Source organism: Bombus pyrosoma, linkage group LG4 (assembly GCF_014825855.1).
Source record: "Bombus pyrosoma isolate SC7728 linkage group LG4, ASM1482585v1, whole genome shotgun sequence".
NCBI classification, from domain to species: Eukaryota; Metazoa; Arthropoda; class Insecta; order Hymenoptera; family Apidae; genus Bombus; species Bombus pyrosoma.
The window spans coordinates 11,855,146-11,876,180 of NC_057773.1; the positions used below are offsets into that span (position 1 = coordinate 11,855,146).

At 37.9% G+C, this 21,035-nt stretch overlaps 4 protein-coding genes across 10 annotated transcripts; 1 reads left to right on the forward strand and 3 right to left on the reverse strand.

Annotated features, from left to right (window-relative positions):
* Nucleotides 1-239: 239 nt before the first annotated feature.
* On the reverse strand, nucleotides 240-3,269 carry LOC122566996 (probable ATP-dependent RNA helicase DDX28). 2 transcript variants are annotated; one of them, XM_043725041.1, is made up of 8 exons: nucleotides 2,434-3,267; nucleotides 2,290-2,352; nucleotides 1,999-2,217; nucleotides 1,607-1,921; nucleotides 1,271-1,528; nucleotides 1,069-1,185; nucleotides 611-1,002; nucleotides 240-523 (listed from the first exon to the last, which is right to left on the reverse strand). In XM_043725041.1, exons 3-8 carry the CDS (start codon nucleotides 2,113-2,115, stop codon nucleotides 289-291), a joined length of 1,434 nt encoding a protein of 477 aa, XP_043580976.1. In that variant the 5' UTR covers nucleotides 2,116-2,217; nucleotides 2,290-2,352; nucleotides 2,434-3,267; the 3' UTR covers nucleotides 240-288. The 2 variants fall into 2 exon arrangements, with proteins under 2 accessions (XP_043580976.1, XP_043580975.1); XM_043725040.1 differs by having other exon boundaries at nucleotides 2,290-3,269.
* A 4,996-nt stretch (nucleotides 3,270-8,265) lies between these two features.
* LOC122566992 (coiled-coil domain-containing protein 170) lies at nucleotides 8,266-15,213 on the forward strand. Of its 6 annotated transcripts, none has more exons than XM_043725030.1 (16): nucleotides 8,266-8,695; nucleotides 9,807-9,902; nucleotides 9,977-10,108; nucleotides 10,191-10,379; nucleotides 10,471-10,740; nucleotides 10,824-10,968; nucleotides 11,061-11,233; nucleotides 11,359-11,559; nucleotides 11,670-11,813; nucleotides 11,943-12,020; nucleotides 12,214-12,377; nucleotides 12,479-12,587; nucleotides 12,705-12,941; nucleotides 13,028-13,200; nucleotides 13,461-13,636; nucleotides 13,824-15,213. In XM_043725030.1, the coding sequence occupies exons 1-15, from the start codon at nucleotides 8,489-8,491 to the stop codon at nucleotides 13,600-13,602; spliced, it is 2,460 nt and encodes an 819-aa protein (XP_043580965.1). In that variant the 5' UTR covers nucleotides 8,266-8,488; the 3' UTR covers nucleotides 13,603-13,636; nucleotides 13,824-15,213. The 6 variants fall into 6 exon arrangements, with proteins under 6 accessions (XP_043580965.1, XP_043580964.1, XP_043580966.1 ...); XM_043725029.1 differs by having other exon boundaries at nucleotides 13,845-15,213; XM_043725031.1 differs by having other exon boundaries at nucleotides 13,461-13,618; nucleotides 13,845-15,213.
* Nucleotides 15,214-15,345: 132 nt separating this feature from the next.
* On the reverse strand, nucleotides 15,346-17,283 carry LOC122567001 (melittin-like). Its single transcript, XM_043725048.1, has 2 exons — nucleotides 15,776-17,283; nucleotides 15,346-15,559 (listed from the first exon to the last, which is right to left on the reverse strand). The coding sequence occupies exons 1-2, from the start codon at nucleotides 15,875-15,877 to the stop codon at nucleotides 15,488-15,490; spliced, it is 174 nt and encodes a 57-aa protein (XP_043580983.1). The 5' UTR covers nucleotides 15,878-17,283; the 3' UTR covers nucleotides 15,346-15,487.
* A 28-nt stretch (nucleotides 17,284-17,311) lies between these two features.
* Nucleotides 17,312-19,553, reverse strand: LOC122567013 (melittin-like). The gene is made up of 2 exons (XM_043725064.1): nucleotides 18,318-19,553; nucleotides 17,312-18,101 (listed from the first exon to the last, which is right to left on the reverse strand). The coding sequence occupies exons 1-2, from the start codon at nucleotides 18,417-18,419 to the stop codon at nucleotides 18,030-18,032; spliced, it is 174 nt and encodes a 57-aa protein (XP_043580999.1). The 5' UTR covers nucleotides 18,420-19,553; the 3' UTR covers nucleotides 17,312-18,029.
* Nucleotides 19,554-21,035: the final 1,482 nt, after the last annotated feature.

The window sequence follows — 21,035 nt, forward strand, 5'->3', positions numbered from 1 at the left end:
AAATCAACACCAAGTATACGAGCGTAGGGTAAACAAACATTTCTTACTAACTTTGTTAAAAGTCAAACCTTTAATAGAACTAAATAGGTTTAAGGGCGATGACACCTGCATAGATTCTTCGACCCTATCCACATTCATTGCAAAGGTTTCACAGGAGATTTTTCGTATCAGTGAACGTGTATCACGAAAATAGACAGAATGGAAAGCAAATAATAGAAGTGACTGAGAAAGCGGTAAAATTTTATAACAAGCAAACGTCCTTTTTTTTTTATTGGTAATATATAAATTTCAGTATGGAATATTTTCGACTTCATCTAGATCTTCGATCATTTCCTCTGTAAAATTGTATTCTGTTTCTTCTTCCTCTTCGTCTTTCCTATCCAGAAGATTAAACACAGGTATTGGTTTCATTTTTCTAACTGCCATTTCAATTTTTTGAACTACGACGATTTCGCTCAGTTTGGAAATAAAATTTGTTACTCTGGACACACCTATGGTACCTACTCTGCCAGCTCGACCGCATCTAAATAAAATGTGTAATACTTTACCGTCCTTTTCAAATAGAACATTTAGAATTTAGAACGATCGTCACTTATTTATAATCGAATACCTGTGTATGTAGCTGGACGTGTCTAAGGGGAAATCATAATTTAAAATGTGATTAACCATTATTGTATCTAAACCTTGGGATCCTCCGTTCGTTGTAGACAACACCATTGTTTTGCCATTTAGGAATTCCCCGTATTTTCCTTGTCGTACATGTAATGGCATATCGCCATTTAAATTTGTAACTTTGACACCGCATTCGTTTAAAAATAAGGAAATCCAATAGGAGGTACTATTTCGATTGCTGAATACAATTACACGCTGTTTATTTAATACTTTGCTTTTCACATATTTCACAAGCTCTATGGGCTTTTGGCTTGGAATTAATCTTACAAACTTTTGTGGAATCAGTATTCTATGTAATTTTTCCGTTGTTACATGTTCCAAAGAATTTATCTATAAACAAGTTATTACAATCCTTTAAAATGAAACTATTTTACAAATAATTCGGATACTACTTACATTTATGATGTCGCTCAGCACAGTTTTAATACCTGACGGAATTGACGCAGAGACTAAAATGAGTTGGGCTGTATTAGGAAATTCATTCTCAGTTGTATTGTAATGATGATATCCAATCTATACAAATTAAAGTAGTTACAAAAAGTGTTATCATGCATAATTATTTTATGGAATGCTTTATCTATTTTTTTATTCTACATACCGGTATTCTCCTCAGAAATACTTTTAGCTTTGTCTCAAAGGAAGAATGAAACAAAGAATCTGCTTCGTCTAACACAACAAATCTTGTAAGTGCGAGATCATATACACCAAACGTTGTCAATTTACTAATAACTCCAAAACTACAAACAAGAACGTCGATGTTTCCCACAGGAGGATCCGATATTATCTTTTTTGTCCTCCCACCAGTGACTATCTTTGTTTTAATATTAAGGTGCTTAGATAGCTTAATCAGTTGCAACTAAGAAAAAGATCTGAATGTATTTTTTAAACGCTCTTCTTATAAACGAAAGGGATATATTAAATTATTACTACAAACCCCGATTTGTACTGTTAATTCTCTCGAAGGAGTTACGATTAATCCTAGTGGTGTATTTATACTTCTTTCCGCTTCTTTTTGTTTCCATAACAAAATTTTAGTTATCAATGGCAGAAGATAAGCTAATGTTTTCCCACATCCTGTTTCTGCTGCTATTAATACGTTACATTCTTGAAAAATTTTTGGTATTCCGAGCTTTTGGATTTCTAAAGGTTCGTATATATTTAAATCTTCTAAATTGTTACATAAAGAAGGATTTACATCAAGATCCTGAAATGTTTCAGAATCAACTTCCTTATTCGCTTCCGCGACATCCTGAAAAATTAATTGCGATCAGTAAAAGAAATACAATAATATAGCTATAGATAAAAATTATCATAAACAAAAGATACATTGTTATAAGGGTATATAAAGAAATGATCGCCTTTGGACTTTCTGTTTTTCCAGCTATGACTGGCCAATATCGGTTTTTCTTTGGAACGTGCATCATCTTTGTAAAAATCATACATCTGCTTTTTACATTTTATTATTGGTGTTTCTGTTTTCTCATGTTTTACTTCATTATTAGCGACGGCGTTTTTTTTTCGTCGAATTTTAACTACCGCCCTTGCCTAAATTAAAATTTATAAGTGGTTAATTATAAACATACTAGGTAAAGTAAGGCGGAAGGCAAAACTCATTACATAGTGTCGTGTAACATTTAAAAATGTCGCATTAATTGTAGTTTTGCAACCCACGTGACAAAACTGAAACAACATCTGGTACAATTTATGTAAAACGAAAATAGTTTCTATATAAGTTTTCAGATGATTGTAAACAATATTAACCGCATATTAACGTGTATAATATGCCCATATTAAAACTTTAGGGCACTAATATCGTAGAAAATATACTAGTATAGATGACACACTTGTACACATTTTTACTAGAGACGAGATAATATTTCATGGAAATTGGTGTTATGCGTTCTGAGAAACTGATTGCGTTCGAAAAGTCAGAAATTTTATCATATCACGCCCTCTACCATTAACTAATTGTAACTACAGGATAGACCTGACATTCAACCACTCGTGCCAGTTTTGTCGTGTCCAATCTTACTATTTTCACATTGTATGTGATTTTATCGATGCAAGTATACATATGGTCACATAAACAAATCGTGAAAAATTAACATGTAAGACAACGATTATCTCGTTTTTGCGAGACAGACAAAGATGAATAGAGTCTTTCTGTTTTTATCCGAGACATTCACGCAAAACGTAAACCTTATTTTCCATGTTGATTTTTCACGATTCAATTCTCGGATGGTTCCTTTTATGCTTTCGCCATATGAGTGTCGAGACGTGTTTATATGACCGTGAATAGAGGTTCGAATGGTTATGTTAACATTATTAGTTTATACGCATTGCTTGCATTCTTTGTTATTATTGCAGACAAAGTATAATTTATTTCATTTCCTTCTCACAACTTTTTACTTTTCTCTCGTCTCTTTATATATTCTGTCTCCTTTTTCTATCTTTCTCTTCACTTATTTTCAAATTTCTTCCTCCCCTCTCTTCCCTGTTATTATATATTGACTTTATTTAATCAAATTAAATCATAACACGCACGTATGGTTTGTCCAACGAGACGAGGCAGTAAACGTAAACGAAATTTGATTACTGCGACTGCGAACAAGTAACATTTGAGTGTCAACCGCAGTAATTAAATTTTGTTTATGTTTACGGCCTCGTCTTGATGGACACATTATACCTAATTCCTATGTACGCCGTTGCAAATTGTGGAGGGTGTAAGAGACACTCTGATTTTGTTAAGGTCGATATTTTAGAACCTGAGACACGCAGTTCTGTATAATGACGCATCCATCTTGTATTTAGTCGATGCCTCTATGATTTAGAATTTGGAATTTAAAACGGTGAGTTGTATCAAAGACGATTTATCATCTGTGACGCATGCCTACATCATACATCTCTAAGTATGACAACAGATGTCGCTCGTCCAATGTCATACCTGTTAATTTATGAAGTACTTATCGTTTTTTTTTTAATATTAATTTAAGAAATCGTATTTTATTTTATATATTTACATTTCCGATGAATAATAAGCGAAATATATCTATACTTCGCATGATAACTGTTATCTTGCCAATCGTACCGCCTTGAAGGGTCTCAATGACTGGTGTTCTCAGAAAGTTTTGTACAAAATCTCTTATTTCATTCGATTTTCAAATACCTAACATCAAAACGAACGTAGATACATGTTAAGAGTAAGATAATTGTGTGATATATAAAAACATTTACCCTATTTAGTTCAGGATCAGACATAGCTGACGCAAAATAAGCGAATATCAATGCGAAGATAATTTACTCTGCCGAGCAATACCTTTGTAGTCTTCATATTTTCTTCTGTCACAGTTACAGCATTTCAAATGTATTTATATAATCGAACGCAAACACTAAAATTAATTTTAACAAAAATATTTCCCCCCTATCAACAGAGCAGTACAATTACGATCATCTTTACTATTGCGATACAACGTTATTACAGTCGCAAATGTCGTGCATAAATTTTACGTCCTTTTGTTCAATTTTAATACCCGAATTGCGACTAATGATTGGTTAAAGTCAATCGATAGGAACCGAACGTGACTATAAAATTTATTCGTAAAGTTTAAACGTTCTATTTATTGTTAAGAGTCACGGTGTTAATTATGTCGAACAGTAAATGTTGTTTATGCAATGTTCGTAATTTTCTGTTCGTATAATTATAGGTGATATATTGCACGCAGCTCGTACTTAAGAGATAACGTTTAACTTGATAAGAACATCGCATGAATCAGACGTTAAATTTGAACGATTATTATCTATTTACTGAGCGCATTGAAGGTTTACCAAACGCATTCCAATCTCTTGTTGTTGAATGTACAATAAATGTTACTTCATAGACGAATCGACTGGAGTATTTTAGTCATCGAGATAGCGTGAATCGAAATTAGCTTTAACGATTTAAATTACGATTATTACAATGTCAATTCAAACACTGATCCAATCAATTGGTATAGATATGATTTGCTGTAGTACTCCTATATATTTTTACAATTTTGCGGGTGGAAATTGTGATCAAAAAATTTAAATCATACGAAATTACTGTACCAAGAACATAATTTCTCGATTAAGTTCTCGGAAAGAAAGATTTGTGCACACTTAAATCCTTTTGAGGCTGTTTTACCATCAACCTAGAGCATCGAATGCACATACCGCCAACTCATTCGAGATTTTGCGATTTTTGCCAATTCCTCGCTAGTTTTAAGTTGCGTCGCTAGTTTTAAACACTATTGTCAAGTTTCAATTTTTAGTCCTGTTTTAAGGCTTAGTTTTAGTATGTTTATGAAAATCGGGTGCTTGATCGATGTATGTGTTTAGCTACAGAAATAAAATTTTGTTCATCTTTTGCTCTTTTTGTTGCTCCCTCTATTTCATTCGTTAGTCCTTTGATTTTACCATTAGACGTAATTTGGCTGTTGGGTCATTGATAAATTGTGTTGCGAATTTCCGATTGTAAGTCAGACTACCTATACTTGATAATATATAATTAATAATTGATTTGAGTATACAAAGATGAAAATAGAAAGGATACAAAATTCAGATTTTTATGTTTCAGATGTATGAGATTACAATTTTATTTGAAAGTAATTAAACGAATCATCTAAATATTGTTCTGCAATAATTTATTATTTTGACAGTGTGTAATGCCATCTGAAGTATAACAGAAGAATAGAATTCTATACTTTTTTACGATTGCATACGCAGTTTTATATTTTATTTATATTTTATACAAGACTTTAGTTCTAATTGAAACAAGTACCATGCTCGATCGATAACGTCGCATGTGATCCGAAAATAGTAAGGATATCGGGTGACTGCCAAAACGTGGGATACGAAAATGCGTTAAATGTCATGTCTATTCCATACCTCTTATGTGGTTTTTAGTTTGTATTCTTCATCTTCGATCATAGTTATTGCTTTCACTAAAGGATGGCATGAAATACAAAATCCTAACCATTTGTTCCCAGCGTTCCGTGGTGGTCGATTTCTAAAGTAAACTCTCGGCGTTAAGGATCCTACCTACCCTTTCCACGCCAGTTTTCAAAACTATGTACTGTGTACATATACGAGCAAAGTCCCATCTAATGACGGACCCATCCTGTGCTTAGTCAATGTCTCTATAATTTAGAATTTAGTTAATTTAGTCTAGTACATCGTGCTCCTCCTGTTTTACCAGCAATTCTCCCATAATTTAAGACGGTATTATCTCAACGAAAGGTGGCGTAATGATAGAAGCCATATCGCATGTACTTCGCTTCCTGTTACTTGGACTTTCGCGCGCCAATTCAAATTATACCTGTCATATTTTGTAGCCTACGCATTCTTGCGAGCACCGTAACCATTTAACCCTTACTCTTACTTATGACATAATTTACATATTATTTAGTTTATTTACATTCATACATTATATTACATCACATTTAGAATTTATAATGATAAGTGTATCAAGGACGATATATCATCTGTGACGTATCCCTATATCGTACTCTACCTCTAACTATGAGAACAGGTATTATTCGCTCGATGTTATATCCGTTAAATTGCAAAGAACTTATTGTTTTATTTGAATATTAGTTTAAGAAATCGTATTTTATTTTATATTTAGAGTTTTGTATTTAGATGAATAATACGCGGAACATACCTACAATTCGCATAACAACCGTTCACTGATCAACCTTGTTGCCTTGAAGGATCCTAATGACTGGTATTTTTTATGAGGTTCTGCAAAAAATTCCATATCTCATTCGATTTCTAGATACCTAATATAAAAAAAAAAGTATATACATGTTAACAGCAAGATAATTATGTAATATATAATAACAGTTATCGTATTCGGTTCAGGGTCAGCTATAGCTAATGCAAGATAAGTGAATTGCTGAGTAATACCTTTGTAGTCTTCAGATTTTTTTTCTGCCGCGATACTATTACAGGATTTAAAATATAAATATATAATCGAACGCAAACACTAAAATTAATTTTAACAAAAATATTTCCCCCCTATCAACAGAGCAGTACAATTACGATCATCTTTACTATATACAACGTTATTACAGTCGCAAATGTCGTGCATAAATTTTACGTCCTTTTGTTCAATTTTAATACCCGAATTGCGACTAATGATTGGTTCAAGTCAACCGATAGGAACCGAACGTGACTATAGAATTTATTCGTAAAGTTTAAACGTTCCATTTATTGTTAAGATTCACTGTATTAATTGTGTCTAACGGGAAATGCTGTTTATTGTAATGTTCGTAATTTTCTGTTCGTATAATTAGAAGCGATGTATTGTAGGCAGCACGCACTTAGAGATATAACATGTTTAACTTGATAAGAACATGAATCAATCGTTAAATCCGGACGATTGTTATCTATCTAATGCGCGCATCGAAAGTCTGCGAAGCGTGTTCCTGTCTGTCATTGTTCAATGTACAATAAATATCGTTTATGGGCAACAGCAAGTAATTGCAACATTGAAACACTTGAACGCTTCCAATCGAAAACGTTAAGATCCCTAATAAATGCACCCTGGTATGTCACCAACGAAGTAATACATCGTGACCTCAATATACCCACAGTCAAGGAAGAAATAGCTAAATATAGCAACAGATGTAGCAAAAGAGTCAACAAACATCGGAACCCCCTAATTACTAAATTACTTAACACATCGGACCAGATCGGCGGGCTAAAAAAAATACTACCCGTTAGACCTAAGCACAAGATTTAATTAGATATTTATATTAAGTAATAATTACTTATTTATAATACTTATTTATAATTACACTTATCTATAATAAGCGTTAAGTTGTTATAAATAATTAGCCATGTCACTGCGCCACGCCAGAGAAAATTACTGAAAATTCTCAATGCGAGAATTGATCGTAAATTGATAATAAATAAAAAAAAAAAATAAATATTGTTTCATAGACGAGTCGACCGAAGTATTTTAGTTATCGAGATCGAAATTAGCTTCAACCATTTAAATTACGATTATTGCAATACAATTTGAATAATTGTTGAATTTCGCATTCGTCGATACAGACACTGATTCCAATCAACTAACATAATCGTTTGACTGTCAAAAATTAGAACCCGTGTGTATCATTGAAAATAGCCAGTTAACAGTTTCTTCGTTAACACGGAACTGGTTATGTTATCAGTCATTTTTCTTACGAAATAGCAGTAGCTTATCATTTCTTATAATTCCTACCTGTAATCTGACGATCGGAGATATCGTTTCTACGATACGATCGAGAAAAGTTCAATCTTGCTAATTCACTTATACTCCGAAGATATGACATTGCATACCGCGGAATATTATGGAAACGCGATTGTATGACACACCCTTTACAGAGAGAGAGAGAAAGAGAGAGAGAGAGAGAGAGAGAGAGAGAGAGAGAGAGAGAGAGAGGGAAAGGAGAGAGAGAAAGAGATTCAAAATATTTGAAGATATTTATGGGAGATGGGGAGTTGAAAAAGACGAAGGGTAGTTTCCAGGGATCAATGAAATTCGATTGCCTGGAAGTCGGCGTCGCGAGGGGGATGCTAAAACGACGGTTCGTTGCGCATCGACGCGTCGTCTTTGTTGGAAACGCTTTTACACCCTCGAGCGTTGCGTTCGGAGGCCCTCGTTACTCCGAAGAATTTGTAATAAAATGTCAATGAAGAAAGCAGATCTTTCTATTTAAGTGGTCGCGCAACGTGGAACGATCGCGTAGTTGTATACATATGTATAGTGCAGAAGCTGAGAAGTTTCGAGAGTCGGAGAGCAGCGAGAAAGATGTCGTGCGAGGAAGAAACAAGAGAAACGGAGGAGACGAGGGAAGCAACGAAAGAAGGGAAGGAGGCCACCGAGGAGGATCTTCAGATTTTCGAAACGCTCTGTATATCATCGCCTCGAAAGGTCTTCTTCGTTCGCGTCAGATCGAATGTATCACAGAGCCTAGACGCACCTCGTTTATCTGCACATATCTATATAGATATATACGTAGGTGGAATGACTGTACATATTAGCAAAATTCTTCTCGTCAAACGCACTTTCTTTTTCCACGGCATAAAGATTCTCGTTGATAGTTTGTTCTTGCTTCTGTCGGTGTCAACGCGATCGCAAACCACTCGTCGTTCACATGTTGCACGAGGATTTCGTTTCGAAGGAGACTATCGACGGGCAACGAGGACCAGACGTGTACGTGCGGGATGCAATTCGTCGAACTCGTTTCTTCCGATTACGATTACTCGCGATCTACGCGAGCGGCTAATACGCCGAATGAAAAATAACCGACACGATCGAAGAAATTGTATTTTATTTTCGAATTAGCTGATTTGACGATACCACGGTCGAAATTGAATTTGCTTATTTTTTTGTCAGCGATCGTCTAATTACTTCGATCGCGCGTTTGTTTAGCGTAGATATCGACTGGCACGCGAGTGGCCAGGGGTTACCTCGGTTACCATAGCGTTGCTGCATACAATCGATTCTACCTGTCGCCGTACGCTTTTATCCGTGTCTCCCTCGTTCACCCTCGTCTGCACTCGGTTTCTTCCGCATTCGTAATCGCAGCCGCGAAATATTAAATCGCCACGTTTCTATAAGTCTCTCCTGGTCTATGAAAATCGTGACCGTTACCACGGCATAGGGTTCATATTAAAACGGATAAGGGCATTTGGTAATAGCGATAATGGGTGTAAAGGAAATTATCGACGAAATACACGAGTTTCAAGGCAAGCTTCATCGTCGTGTATTTGAGAAAACCGTTGTCTTTCGATCCAACCGAATCGAAATGTGAAATCGACACAGATATTTTTTTATTCGAGAGCTAGGAGTTCAACTCGAGACAGAAATTTCCAAATACTTTCCAACGTATACGAAATGAAACGCGTTCGTAGACGGCATAGCGTGCGCGGTCGAAGCGATTGCACGGGAATAAAATCAACCGGAAGATAGAACGCTGCTTGCACATTGCGTTTCACAAAGCTTCGTCGAGTGACTGTAAGAATCAGATAAAAGCTGAATAAAGTGACGCTTGTATGTGCTGTTCGTTGATATCGCTAGAAAGTAGATATATTTGATATATTAGCTTTTGAATCTGTTACCGTAGATCGTTGAGGAAGAAGCCATGACCCATGATCTAACGACTACGTTGAGGAGCGAGCTAGCAGCACTCGAGTATAAACGCGACCGGTTGATGTCCGAGGTAAACCTGTTCCATCTGACTTTGATCGGCGATGCGATAGTTCGATTGATAATCGGCAGTATGTTCGCGCCTAGCTCCAAGAAACGAAGAATCTCGTAAGATTCCGAGATCAACGAATAGCCGAGTTGCAGGTAGAGGCGGAACAACTTCGCGAACAAGCAGCTAGACAGAATTCCATCGTGTTAAGCTTGAAGAAACGCATACAGGTCACTTTCAGCGTCTTTAGTTGGTAATATTTGACTTTCGTTCTTTCTCTATTTCGATCGAACGATCGTATCGACGGTTTAGGAATTGGAAGAACGCGAGAGGAATCTTTATACGAGTCAAGGAAGGAACGAGACCGTGCTGCGTTCTTTGCAACGAGACTTAAAGTATCGTCAGGAGAAGAATCGGGAATACGAGAAGAAGATACGTCAGCTTGAACAGACCGTGTCGGAAGAGATTGAATCGAGAGAACGGGCCCGTTCAAGCTTTCAGGTTTGATCCGCAAACTCCTTGGAGTCTAACCCGATTTTATCGCGATCGATCCATTTGTTATTTACATCGTCGATGTGATCTTTCGATAAAGGAATTTACGCGGAGATTGGCGAACGCATTGAGCGTGGAGTATCGCGAAACCGTTCATCCTAGTCCTGAAATCGTGATGCACAAAGTCGAAGAGTTGGTGCAAGAAGCGAATCGTGTTCGCGCGAAGAATACGAATATCGAAGCGCAACTGACTACCGCTGAGGTAGACTTTAGAAGCTGCCGGGATGCGTTGGACTGTACCGTAGCCGAGAAGGAACAACTTCAGCGTCAAGTATCTTCGCAATTGGTCGACTTGGATCGTCTCAGACAGGTATCGATTTTTATCTCCTTGGGCGAGTGCTTGCGAAATTTGCTGCTAACGGAACTCAGAGATCTCGATCGCTTGTTTGTCAGGACAAAGAATGCCTGGAAATGCGATACAAAGTCGCGGAAAGGGAACTGGACGGGTTGAGGGATAAATTGTTAAACGCGAACAGAAGCATAAGCAACGCGACCGGAAATATATCGAATCAAGAGGCGTTGATTGGACAGCTGCGAGGTGATTCGTTTGGCGAATATACTCTTCGCTTTTCTCATTCTTCGCCTTCTCTTGTTTCTTCTTTTCCTTCTTCTCCTCCTTCTTCTTCGCAGAAGATCTGACGCAACGGGATGAAAAGTGTCAGCGTGTGCAAACCGAGTTACGTCACCTTTTGGAATCGTTGGCAACGCTCGTCAGCGGCCCGAACAGATTCATCGAGTCTCACGAGAATGTCATTAAGGATCGCATTAGGGAGATCTTGGCCGAGAACAAAGATCAGGCTCTTGTATTTCTTATTCGTTTTCGTATTATCTAAGGACGTGACGTTTGATAACGTGCTCCGTTGCACGCAAGCGTCGAGTGGAAATGCAAAATTCGTAATTCGTTGAAAATATCTTTCCTCCTGCCTAGACGATTCAAAAGCTTCGAGACAAGGTAAACGCGGCAACGGAATCCACTACTCGGCAAGGCGAATTGATCGAAACGACCGTGGCGAAGATGCGAAATCTCGAGGACGAACGATCGGACCTGGGAAACAAAGTTCGCAAACTAGAGACCGAGTTGACCGATTGCGAGCTGTTGAAGGAATCTCTGCGCAGAGAAAAACAAATGGTAACTGTACGCATATGTACGCGGATGTGCGTGCTTAGGAAGAAACCGGCGGATCTAAAGCGACGTAATTTCGATCGATCGTATGTATCGTGCGTTTCGAATTGTTCTAGTTCGTAACGTTTCTGAACCGACTGGGAAAAGCGATGCAAATGGACGAGATCTCGGAGGAAATGGGTCTCGATCTTCAAACGGAATCGCTTCTGATACGAGCCGAGCAACTTGCCAGATTAGAAACCGACAAATTAGTGGATAAGGTAAAAAATACGAGATATCGAACTGACTCGAGGTTCGACTTTACTTTTTCCATCAAATTGCTAATGTGTTATCTCGTTTGTTCTGTGTTTGTTTGCGTCGCAAATGTTGCGGTTTCCGCGGTCGCGCAGTACTCGTGCTGCAACTACACCATCTTACCGAGGATTCGGCGCGAGCGATCCTTCCACGAGCTTCCTTCTATGAAAGAAGTAAGCCACTTTGGCGGGCGAGATTTCCAAATGGTCCAATTTCATGAATTGTCATTTCGTATGGGACGCGACGACGACGCTCGAGAGCACTATTTCTGTCGCGACCATAACACGCTTTTATTATCGTACGCGCAATTCTATTCGCAGAAACGCGTCTGTTAGCTGTTCTTTCTCTTCTTTCCCTGCTACTTAGACCTCGGTGGTGTATCAACTGCAGCGTCGTGTAAGGACGCTTCGGGAGCAATTGCAACGCCGGGATCTTCATTTGGATCTCCTTCGCAGAAAATTGTCGCTTCAAGAGGACAGCGTGAAAATGAAATCGTTGCTGCAAAGTGAAAGAGACGAAGCGAATCTCCGGTACGTACAGCGAATTTATCCCGCTTTTCGGTGATATAGGTACCAATCCGAAAATGTTGCAAAGCGTTTTCCCACCTTGACCACTAATCGTTCGTTTCAAGAGCGAAGAAGTTGTCGAAACAAACCGATCGCTTGCAAGTTCAACTTTTGGAAGAGAGGTCAAGGAATCGCGAGTTAAGCGCCCAATTGACGGAAGCCGCGGATTACAAAGTAATCTTCTTGTTTCTTTCCTCTTAACGCGCTGAACGACACACGCACGCACACACGCACACGCACACGCACACACACACATACAGAAAGTGGTGAGAGTCGATGTTTAAAAACTAGATAGCGGCTTTGGAACGCAGTCGAAAGATAGAAGAGGTTCAAAAACGGCTGGTCGAGAGCGAGATGCTGAGAACTCGATGCAACAGAAAATTAACCCTCTTGAAAGAACAAATAAGAACAACGACCGAGACTGCCGAACAGGAAAGATCCATCAGCGACCATTCGTTGCAACTGCTTAGGGACGAGTTAGCGCAAGTCAAACAAAATCTTTCCGAGATGACGAAAAGGGAATCCCAGGTAAGTAGGTGTTTCCCAACGAACTTAACATCGTGCGAGTTTGCATCGCATTCCCATTTTTCAACCGTTACGGTTTCCTCCTTCAGCTACAAAGTTTCCGTGTTTCCGTGGTGAAATTATTATCGGAACCAATTTGTACACCTGATTACGAGATAATTTCGCGATTGCAAAAAACAATAGCGGCACATCGTGATTTCACCATGCTGTCGCGTCGATACGACGAGCCATTGGATACGACCAGTCCTTCCAGATGTACAAGGTAAAGTCCCATCTTCGATTTATCCTTCATAGACGATAATATCGGTTACTTCGGACGGATTCAGTTCTTTTTCCCCACATATCTGAGAATACGTGCGAGAAACGTGCGATAACTGATACAGTGTTACGGAAAAAATGTTATCGATATTTGTTCGTACGCGATACGAGCAATTGCTTTTGACTGGCGTGCCTGTTACGATCGGAAACCGAGATCGAAAGTAACGAAATAGTAGCGAAAACGGGCCAACCACTCTGTTTCAGCATACATACGATGCATCCTCCTAGATCACCCGGGTCACGATGCGCTCGTTACGAAGACAGCGGATTTGCAGATCCGCCGGATCTTCGCGACGTCGAAGACGAATTCAACAAACGACCGGTACGAAGCAGCCTACTTCCATGACGTTGCGTCGGTCCACGTAATTACCACGTTAAACGTACGAATATTTCGAGCACGTAGAAATACAAAAAGTTTGATTAGACGAAAAGAAAGAAAAGAAAAAGGAGAAATGACAAACAACGAAGTAGTCTCTTTCTTGCGATTTGTATTTCTTATGTCACAAGCATTGTTGCGTACGCGACTCGGTTGGAAGCGAGTGGAGCTGGTGTATAATGTCGGTGTAGAGTGGAACAACCGCATTCCAGGATGCAGACGGTAGAGAGCGAGACTGAAGTTGCTGTGCTGGTTGAGCGCGGGAACGCGATGCAGCAAGGTAGACGAGAGGGGACCAAGGAGGACGAAGGGAACATTGTCTAGTAGTATGCGAATCCGTTCGAGCCTCGTATCTTCCTGCTCGAACCAAAGTGTGCCGCGCACTATATGCGTGTCGAGCACTACGCAAACAGACCTCTGGCTTTTCGAATTTTTCCTGGTCCTTTTGTCAAGTCATATTCCAGAGGACCGACATCGCAGACGAAAACAAAACGAAATGTATTTTCATTTCTTTCTTTTTCTTTTTTTTACTGTTAATTCGTATTTTTAGTTGTTCTACCGCCCATTATTAACTTAAGTCTAAAAACGCCACGTTAAATACCACGGTATCGCGATACAAAAGGAGCAACAGAAATGGGAACAGTAAAAAAATCAAAGTAATCATAGATAGTAAGTATCTGCGATATTGTTGGGAGTTATTATTCCAGATAAAGACGAAACTCGGCATTCACGCTATGGCGTTTTCCAAAGAGCAAAGAACCAGGGTTGCGTGATTTTATGGGGCGTGCTTCTTGCTTGGTAGAAAAGTACATACGTACACTATGTACGGCACATACCTACACGTAGTACGCCGTATACTGGTTAGCCCTGAACTTGGCCAGCAGTGAACTACCTCTTTCTTTGCTGGAACGTGAATGCGTGAATGCAAAGGCGTCATCTTTGGCCTCCTTATTTCTCGTTGCGTACAAACACACGCGTTACGACTATTTCAACGCCAAGCAAGTACACTGTACATGTTACTTTCCACGCTTAAACACGTATCACGAAACAATATTGTCAATCCACTGTCAAAGCTGGCAGCTATTTAACAACAATACATTTCAATTACACTTTGGCCACTTTTTCGTCCGTTAGGAATAATCGATCGCGATCGAAAGCACGAACAAAATTTCGTTGAAAATTTGCTGTTCGAGCATATTTTTCTTTGATCTCGGCTCAATGAATTTACTGCAAAATTTCGTAACGAATTTGCGTTGACGTTGGATGCGTACACTGACAGTATACTGACATGTTGGTCAGAATCGCATGAATTATCTTTTCTAATTTTGACGATTATTTCGATTAGAGATTTCGTTGATTCTGAACATAATCGTGAATTTAGCTGTCTTCGCACAAGTATCGTTATGTAAGGTTTTTAATTAATTAGAATGGGACTAAGTTTCTATCCAGGTATACGGTGGACTAAATAAAGTATCGATAAATAACTTAATCAGTTACGTGAAGCCAAAGGCATGTAGTCGTGCGTATATCGGTGTATACTACGAAAATGCCGATTAAATACACTGTATTCTGCTTATCTATTGTCTATGCGCTTATCTATTTAGAAACTAACAACGACTGTTAGTGACATTTTAATCACGCAAAAGTAGTCGGAAGGACAAAAAGGGAATAAGGATCGTCGAAAGAAAATGCAATGACAAAAAGTTCTATATGTCTAGTTAAGCAATAAAAAATTTATGTGGCCAAGTTTTACATGTTTCGAATTAGTTAAGTATACATATATGCATCTAAAGTCGTCAGATCTAAAAGTCGGTAGTCGTGCCTGCACCCGTTGTACACGTATCGCCGAGGTCGATTATTTGTTCAAGGCAGACAACATTACTTTTATTTTTCCTAAGATGTCCTTTAGGTTAAGCGCTTCCGGATCCTGAAAAGAAACACAAAAATTCCAGTAGCATCGTACAGGTTACGTGTAAATGAATCAAGTTTAGCAGATTCAGTTACGCGTTATCGAAACTTCCAATGCTTTCCAAATCGAGGTCAATCGAAGTGGAATTTCGTCTCTTAAAAAGCAACATGCACGTATTCTGAAGAAGATCGTGGAGAAACAACAAATTGAAGAGTAAAATGATTCGCAACTTACCGCCTCTGGCGAAGGGTTAGCTTCTGGGTTAGCATTGCTCGCAGAGATAAAGGCAACCATAAAAATGACTGCAACGCAAAGTAAGAATCTCATGGCTCCCATGGTTCTTGATGTCTGTTATTGCTATATACGTAACTTGTGCGATCTTCCTCTGTTTGTCGAAATCGTTCGCGACACCGTTATTTATACCGGTAAAAAATCGTTAAAATTATCGACGAAGTAATACTTATCGTTATATCCTTCATATTGTCAACCAAAAGTACCAAAAGAGACATTAAGATAAACATGTAAATTCACCACCAAAAAATCAGTAAGTTACAGTCGATAGCTTAGAACAATAACAGCGTGGAAAGTGAGTAGAGCGCGATTTAGGGTGAGAATCATTTCAGCGTTAATTATATTTCCACGATATCAAAATTATTACTTTTGCTTATCATATCCGTTATGTTAAACTACATTGCGTATATCTACAACTCATGCGTAAGGAATATTAAAATGTCGAATACGAAAATGGAAATAAGGTTGCTTCTTAAAGCTTAGAAAAATAGGACTTTTAAAGCTTAAACAGAAACTGAAATTATAGAATTACGCTTTCAAGAATTTTTCCGCAACCCCCGCATATATGTATAGACAGTTGCCAAAAATCGTTGTTTAAAAATAATAACGAGCATGAAAGTCACCTGTTTGCCATCGTTGTATATCGCAATCGTACCTTTGTGTGCTTCTTTTTTGCCACTCTATACATATAATTCGAGGTTCGCCAAATCTTAACAATCGTATCAAGTCACCGCTGCATCCCCACAGCATTAACCGATGAGCATCCACTTGTCGCTTATTTCTTGCATTGGAATATTACGAACGTCATAAATAAAATTGTATAAGGAAGATTAATCAAATTTCACTAATATCAAATATACACGTAACATGTATGGGGTAGGTAATTTCGCCATTATTTTCAGTGACGTTCGATCAATCGTCGCATTTAATCGAATAGCGAGGTATAGTCATTACTTATCTTATCACATCGATTCTATCTTCTGTATCTTAATTAAAAATTTTATTCGTTCCAAGATAATCATCTATTTTACTCGCTGACTTATCGAGTTATAAAAGAGAAGTTTCTATTATATTTTTTAACGACCGGCAATAGTAGGATATAAAGTATAAAATAGATATAACTCGAAAAATAGATACTCCAACAACTGTGGTAAATTAATTCTAATTAAAAAGAAATTAAATGAACCAGATAGAACAAAATTGAACACTGACGAATAGTTAACTTGTTACTTGAATGTCATTGGCCTCCTTATTTCTCGTTGCGTACAAACGCACGCGTTACGACTATTTTAACGCCAATCAAGTACACTGTACATGTTACGTTTCACGCTTAAACACGTATCACGAAACAATATTGCCAATCCACTGTCAAAGCTGGCAGCTGTTTAACAACGATACATTTTATTCACACTTTGGCCATTCTTCCGTCCATTAGGAATTATCGATCGCGATCGAAAGNCACGAACAAGATTTCATTGAAAATTTGCTGTTCGAGCATATTTTTCTTTGATGTCGGCTCAATAAATTTACTGCAAAATTTCGTAACGAATCTGCGTTGACGTTGGTTGCGTACACTGACAGTATACTGACATGCTGGTCAGACTCGCATGAAAGTCGGAAAAGAGAGATGAAGTGGGAGTACCTATGGAATTATCTTCTCTAATTTTGATAATTATTTCGATTAGAGATTTCGTTGATTCTGAACATAATCGTGAATTTAGCTTTCTTCGTACAAGTATCGTTATGTAAGGTTTCTGGTTAAGTAGAATGGGACTAGGTTTCTATCTAGGTGTACTAGGTGGACTAAATGAAGTATCGATAAATAACTTGATCAGCTACGTGAAGCCAAAGGCATGTAGTCGTGCGTATATCGGTGTATACTACGAAAATGACGATTAAGTACGCTGTATTCTGCTTATCTATTGTTTATGCGCTTATCTATTTAGAAACTAACAACGACTGTTAGTGACATTTTAATCACGCAAAAGTAGTCGGAAGGACAAAAAGGGAATAAGGATCGTCGAAAGAAAATGCAATAACAAAAAGTTTTATATGTCTAGTTAAGCAATAAAAAATTTATGTGGCCAAGTTTTACATGTTTCGAATTAGTTAAGTATACATATATGCATCTAAAGTCGTCAGATCTACAAGCCGGTAGTCGTGCCTGCACCCGTCGTACACGTATCGCCAAGGTCGATTATTTGCTCAAGTGAGACAGTATTATTCCTAGTTTTCCTAACCATTTCTTTATCTTAAGCGCTTCCGGATCCTGAAAAGAAACACAAAAATTCCAGTAGCATCGTACAGGTTACGTGTAAATGAATCAAGTTTAGCAGATTCAGTTACGCGTTATTGAAACTTCCAATGCTTTTCAAATCGAGGTCAATCGAAGTGGAATTTCGTCTCTTAAAAAGCAACATGCACGTATTTTGAAGATGATCGTGGAGAAACAACAAATTCAAGAGTAAAATGATTCGCAACTTACCGCCTCTGGCAAAGGGTTAGCTTCTGGGTTAGCATTGCTCGCAGAAATAAAGGCAACCATAAAAATGACTGCAACGCAAAGTAAGAATCTCATGGCTCCCATGGTTCTTGATGTCTGTTATTGCTATGTACGTAACTTGTGCGATCTTCCTCTGTTTGTGGAAATCGTTCGCGACACCGTTATTTATACCGGTAAAAAATCGTTAAAATTATCGACAAAGTAATACTTATCGTTATATCCTTCATATTGTCAACCAAAAGTACCAAAAGAGACATTAAGATAAACGTGTAAATTCACCACAAAAAAAAATCATTAAGTTACGGTCGATAGCTTAGAACAATAACAGCGTGGAATGTGAGTAGAGCGCGATTTAGAGACAATCATTTTAGCGTTATTTGTATTTTCGACCAATCGCGGGGAGACGTGGACGGAATCGTAAATTCCCGTTTCGATTGCAAGAATCGACACCACGAATAGATCGATCCGCTTATTTCGGTTAGGATAATAGAGGTGATTGATGTAATATAACACTGCGATTAACAGGGTTATAAACTTTATGTATTTCCAACAACTTTGTGTACAACATGAATAAGACGTTATGTAAGAGATAGCGTGATTGACGAATGCGAACCGAGGAAGAGAATTCTGGTGCTTGAGATAGAGAATGGAGAGTAGTGATTGCTCCCTCGTGTTGGGAACCAGTAAGGTTCGTTCTTGTGTGATTACGGAGAAAAGTTTGGTATGGGTGTGTCTTTTGAACTAACGACGTGGATTCGTAATTCACACTTTTCGTTAGAAAGTGACGGTAACGACCCGCGATGCCCATTGGTTATAGCCAACGTTAATAAATGACGGTTGGAGGAGGAAGACTCCGATCGTCGTGCTCGGGGTTGATCTTGTCCATAGGAGAAACCGGCTTTTCCGTTTTCCACTTATCCACTTTTTCCGTTAGGTGACTACCCGCTTTCTCCGTAATTTGTGAGAATGTGTAATAAACTCAAGGACCGTCCTAAGTACAAGCTATATACCGAAAATACTTGCAGGATTAAAAAATCCGTCAGGACAAATAGATTGACTGACAAACAATGAAGTTAAAAGTTAACGTTTCATGGTGGATGCTTGGGAATATTGAGGGTCGAAATGGCGGTAGGTGGGCCGATGGCTGCCGGGTAACGGGGGACGGAGTGCAGATGTCCCACGCGACGTAACATTATTATTGTTGTTTCGTATTTATCCTTACGTTTCCTCCGTTTTGTATCTGTTAAGCATAATTTTGCTACTTTATCTTATATTTAATAGCTATCTATTTCCACGATATCAAAATTATTACTTTTGATTATCATATCCGTTATGTTAAACTACATCGCGTATCTACAACTCATGCGTAAGGAATATTAGAATGTCGAATACGAAAATGGAAATAAGGTTGCTGCTTAAAGTTTAAAGAAACAGGCCTTTCAAAACTTAAACAGAAGCTGAAATTATAGAATTACACGACTGCATGATTGATAGAAATAAAGCGATCATGGAAATTGGCCTTTCAAGAATTTTTCTGCAACTTTCGCATATATGTATAGACAGATGCCAGAAATCGTTGTTGAAAGATAATAACGAGCGTGAAAGTCACCTGTTTGCCATCGTTGTATATCGCAATCGTACCTTTGTGTGCTTCTTTTTTGCCACTCATATACATATACTTGTCGCTTATTTCTTGCATTGGAATATTACGAACGACATAAATAAAATTGTATAAGGAAGATTAATCAAATTTCACTAATATCAAATATACATGTAATATGTATGAGGTAGTTAATTTCGCCATTATTTTCAGTAACGTTAGATCAATCGTCGCAATTAATCGAATATTGAGGTATAGTCATTACTTACCTTATCACATCGATTCTATCTTCTGTATCTTAATTAAAAATTTTATTCCTTCCAAGATAATCATCTATTTTACTCGCTGACTTATCGAGTTATAAAAGAGAAGTTTCTATTATATTTTTTAACGACCGGCAATAGTAGGATATAAAATATAAAATAGACATAACTCGAAAAATAGATACTCCAACAACTGTGGTAAATTAATTCTCATTAAGGAGAAATTAAATGAACCAGATAGAACAAAATTGAACACTGACGAATATTTAATTTCTTACTTGAATGTCATTGGCCTCCTTATTTCTCATTGCGTACAAACGCACGCGTTACGACTATTTTAACGCCAATCAAGTACACTGTACATGTTACGTTTCACGCTTAAACACGTATCACGAAACAATATTGCCAATCCACTGTCAAAGCTGGCAGCTGTTTAACAACGATACATTTTATTCACACTTTGGCCATTCTTCCGTCCATTAGGAATTATCGATCGCGATCGAAAGNCACGAACAAGATTTCATTGAAAATTTGCTGTTCGAGCATATTTTTCTTTGATGTCGGCTCAATAAATTTACTGCAAAATTTCGTAACGAATCTGCGTTGACGTTGGTTGCGTACACTGACAGTATACTGACATGCTGGTCAGACTCGCGTGAAAGTCGGAAAAGAGAGATGAAGTGGGAGTACCTATGGAATTATCTTCTCTAATTTTGATAATTATTTCGATTAGAGATTTCGTTGATTCTGAACATAATCGTGAATTTAGCTTTCTTCGCACAAGTATCGTTATGTAAGGTTTCTGATTAAGTAGAATGGGATTAGGTTTCTATCTAG

Coding starts and splice junctions, on each gene's coding strand:
- LOC122566992 (XM_043725027.1), top strand. CDS start 8,489: ATGTCGTGCGAGGAAGAAACAAGAGAAACGGAGGAGACGAGGGAAGCA. Junction 9,903..9,976: donor GCGACCGGTTGATGTCCGAG/GTAAACCTGTTC, acceptor GTTCGCGCCTAG/CTCCAAGAAACGAAGAATCT. Junction 10,380..10,470: donor GGGCCCGTTCAAGCTTTCAG/GTTTGATCCGCA, acceptor CTTTCGATAAAG/GAATTTACGCGGAGATTGGC.
- LOC122567013 (XM_043725064.1), bottom strand. CDS start 18,419: ATGGGAGCCATGAGATTCTTACTTTGCGTTGCAGTCATTTTTATGGTT. Junction 18,102..18,317: donor CTAACCCTTTGCCAGAGGCG/GTAAGTTGCGAA, acceptor GTTTCTTTTCAG/GATCCGGAAGCGCTTAAGAT.
- LOC122566996 (XM_043725040.1), bottom strand. CDS start 2,364: ATGTTGTTTCAGTTTTGTCACGTGGGTTGCAAAACTACAATTAATGCG. Junction 1,529..1,606: donor AATTAACAGTACAAATCGGG/GTTTGTAGTAAT, acceptor TCTTTTTCTTAG/TTGCAACTGATTAAGCTATC. Junction 524..610: donor ACGTCCAGCTACATACACAG/GTATTCGATTAT, acceptor CATTTTATTTAG/ATGCGGTCGAGCTGGCAGAG.
- LOC122567001 (XM_043725048.1), bottom strand. CDS start 15,877: ATGGGAGCCATGAGATTCTTACTTTGCGTTGCAGTCATTTTTATGGTT. Junction 15,560..15,775: donor CTAACCCTTCGCCAGAGGCG/GTAAGTTGCGAA, acceptor GTTTCTTTTCAG/GATCCGGAAGCGCTTAACCT.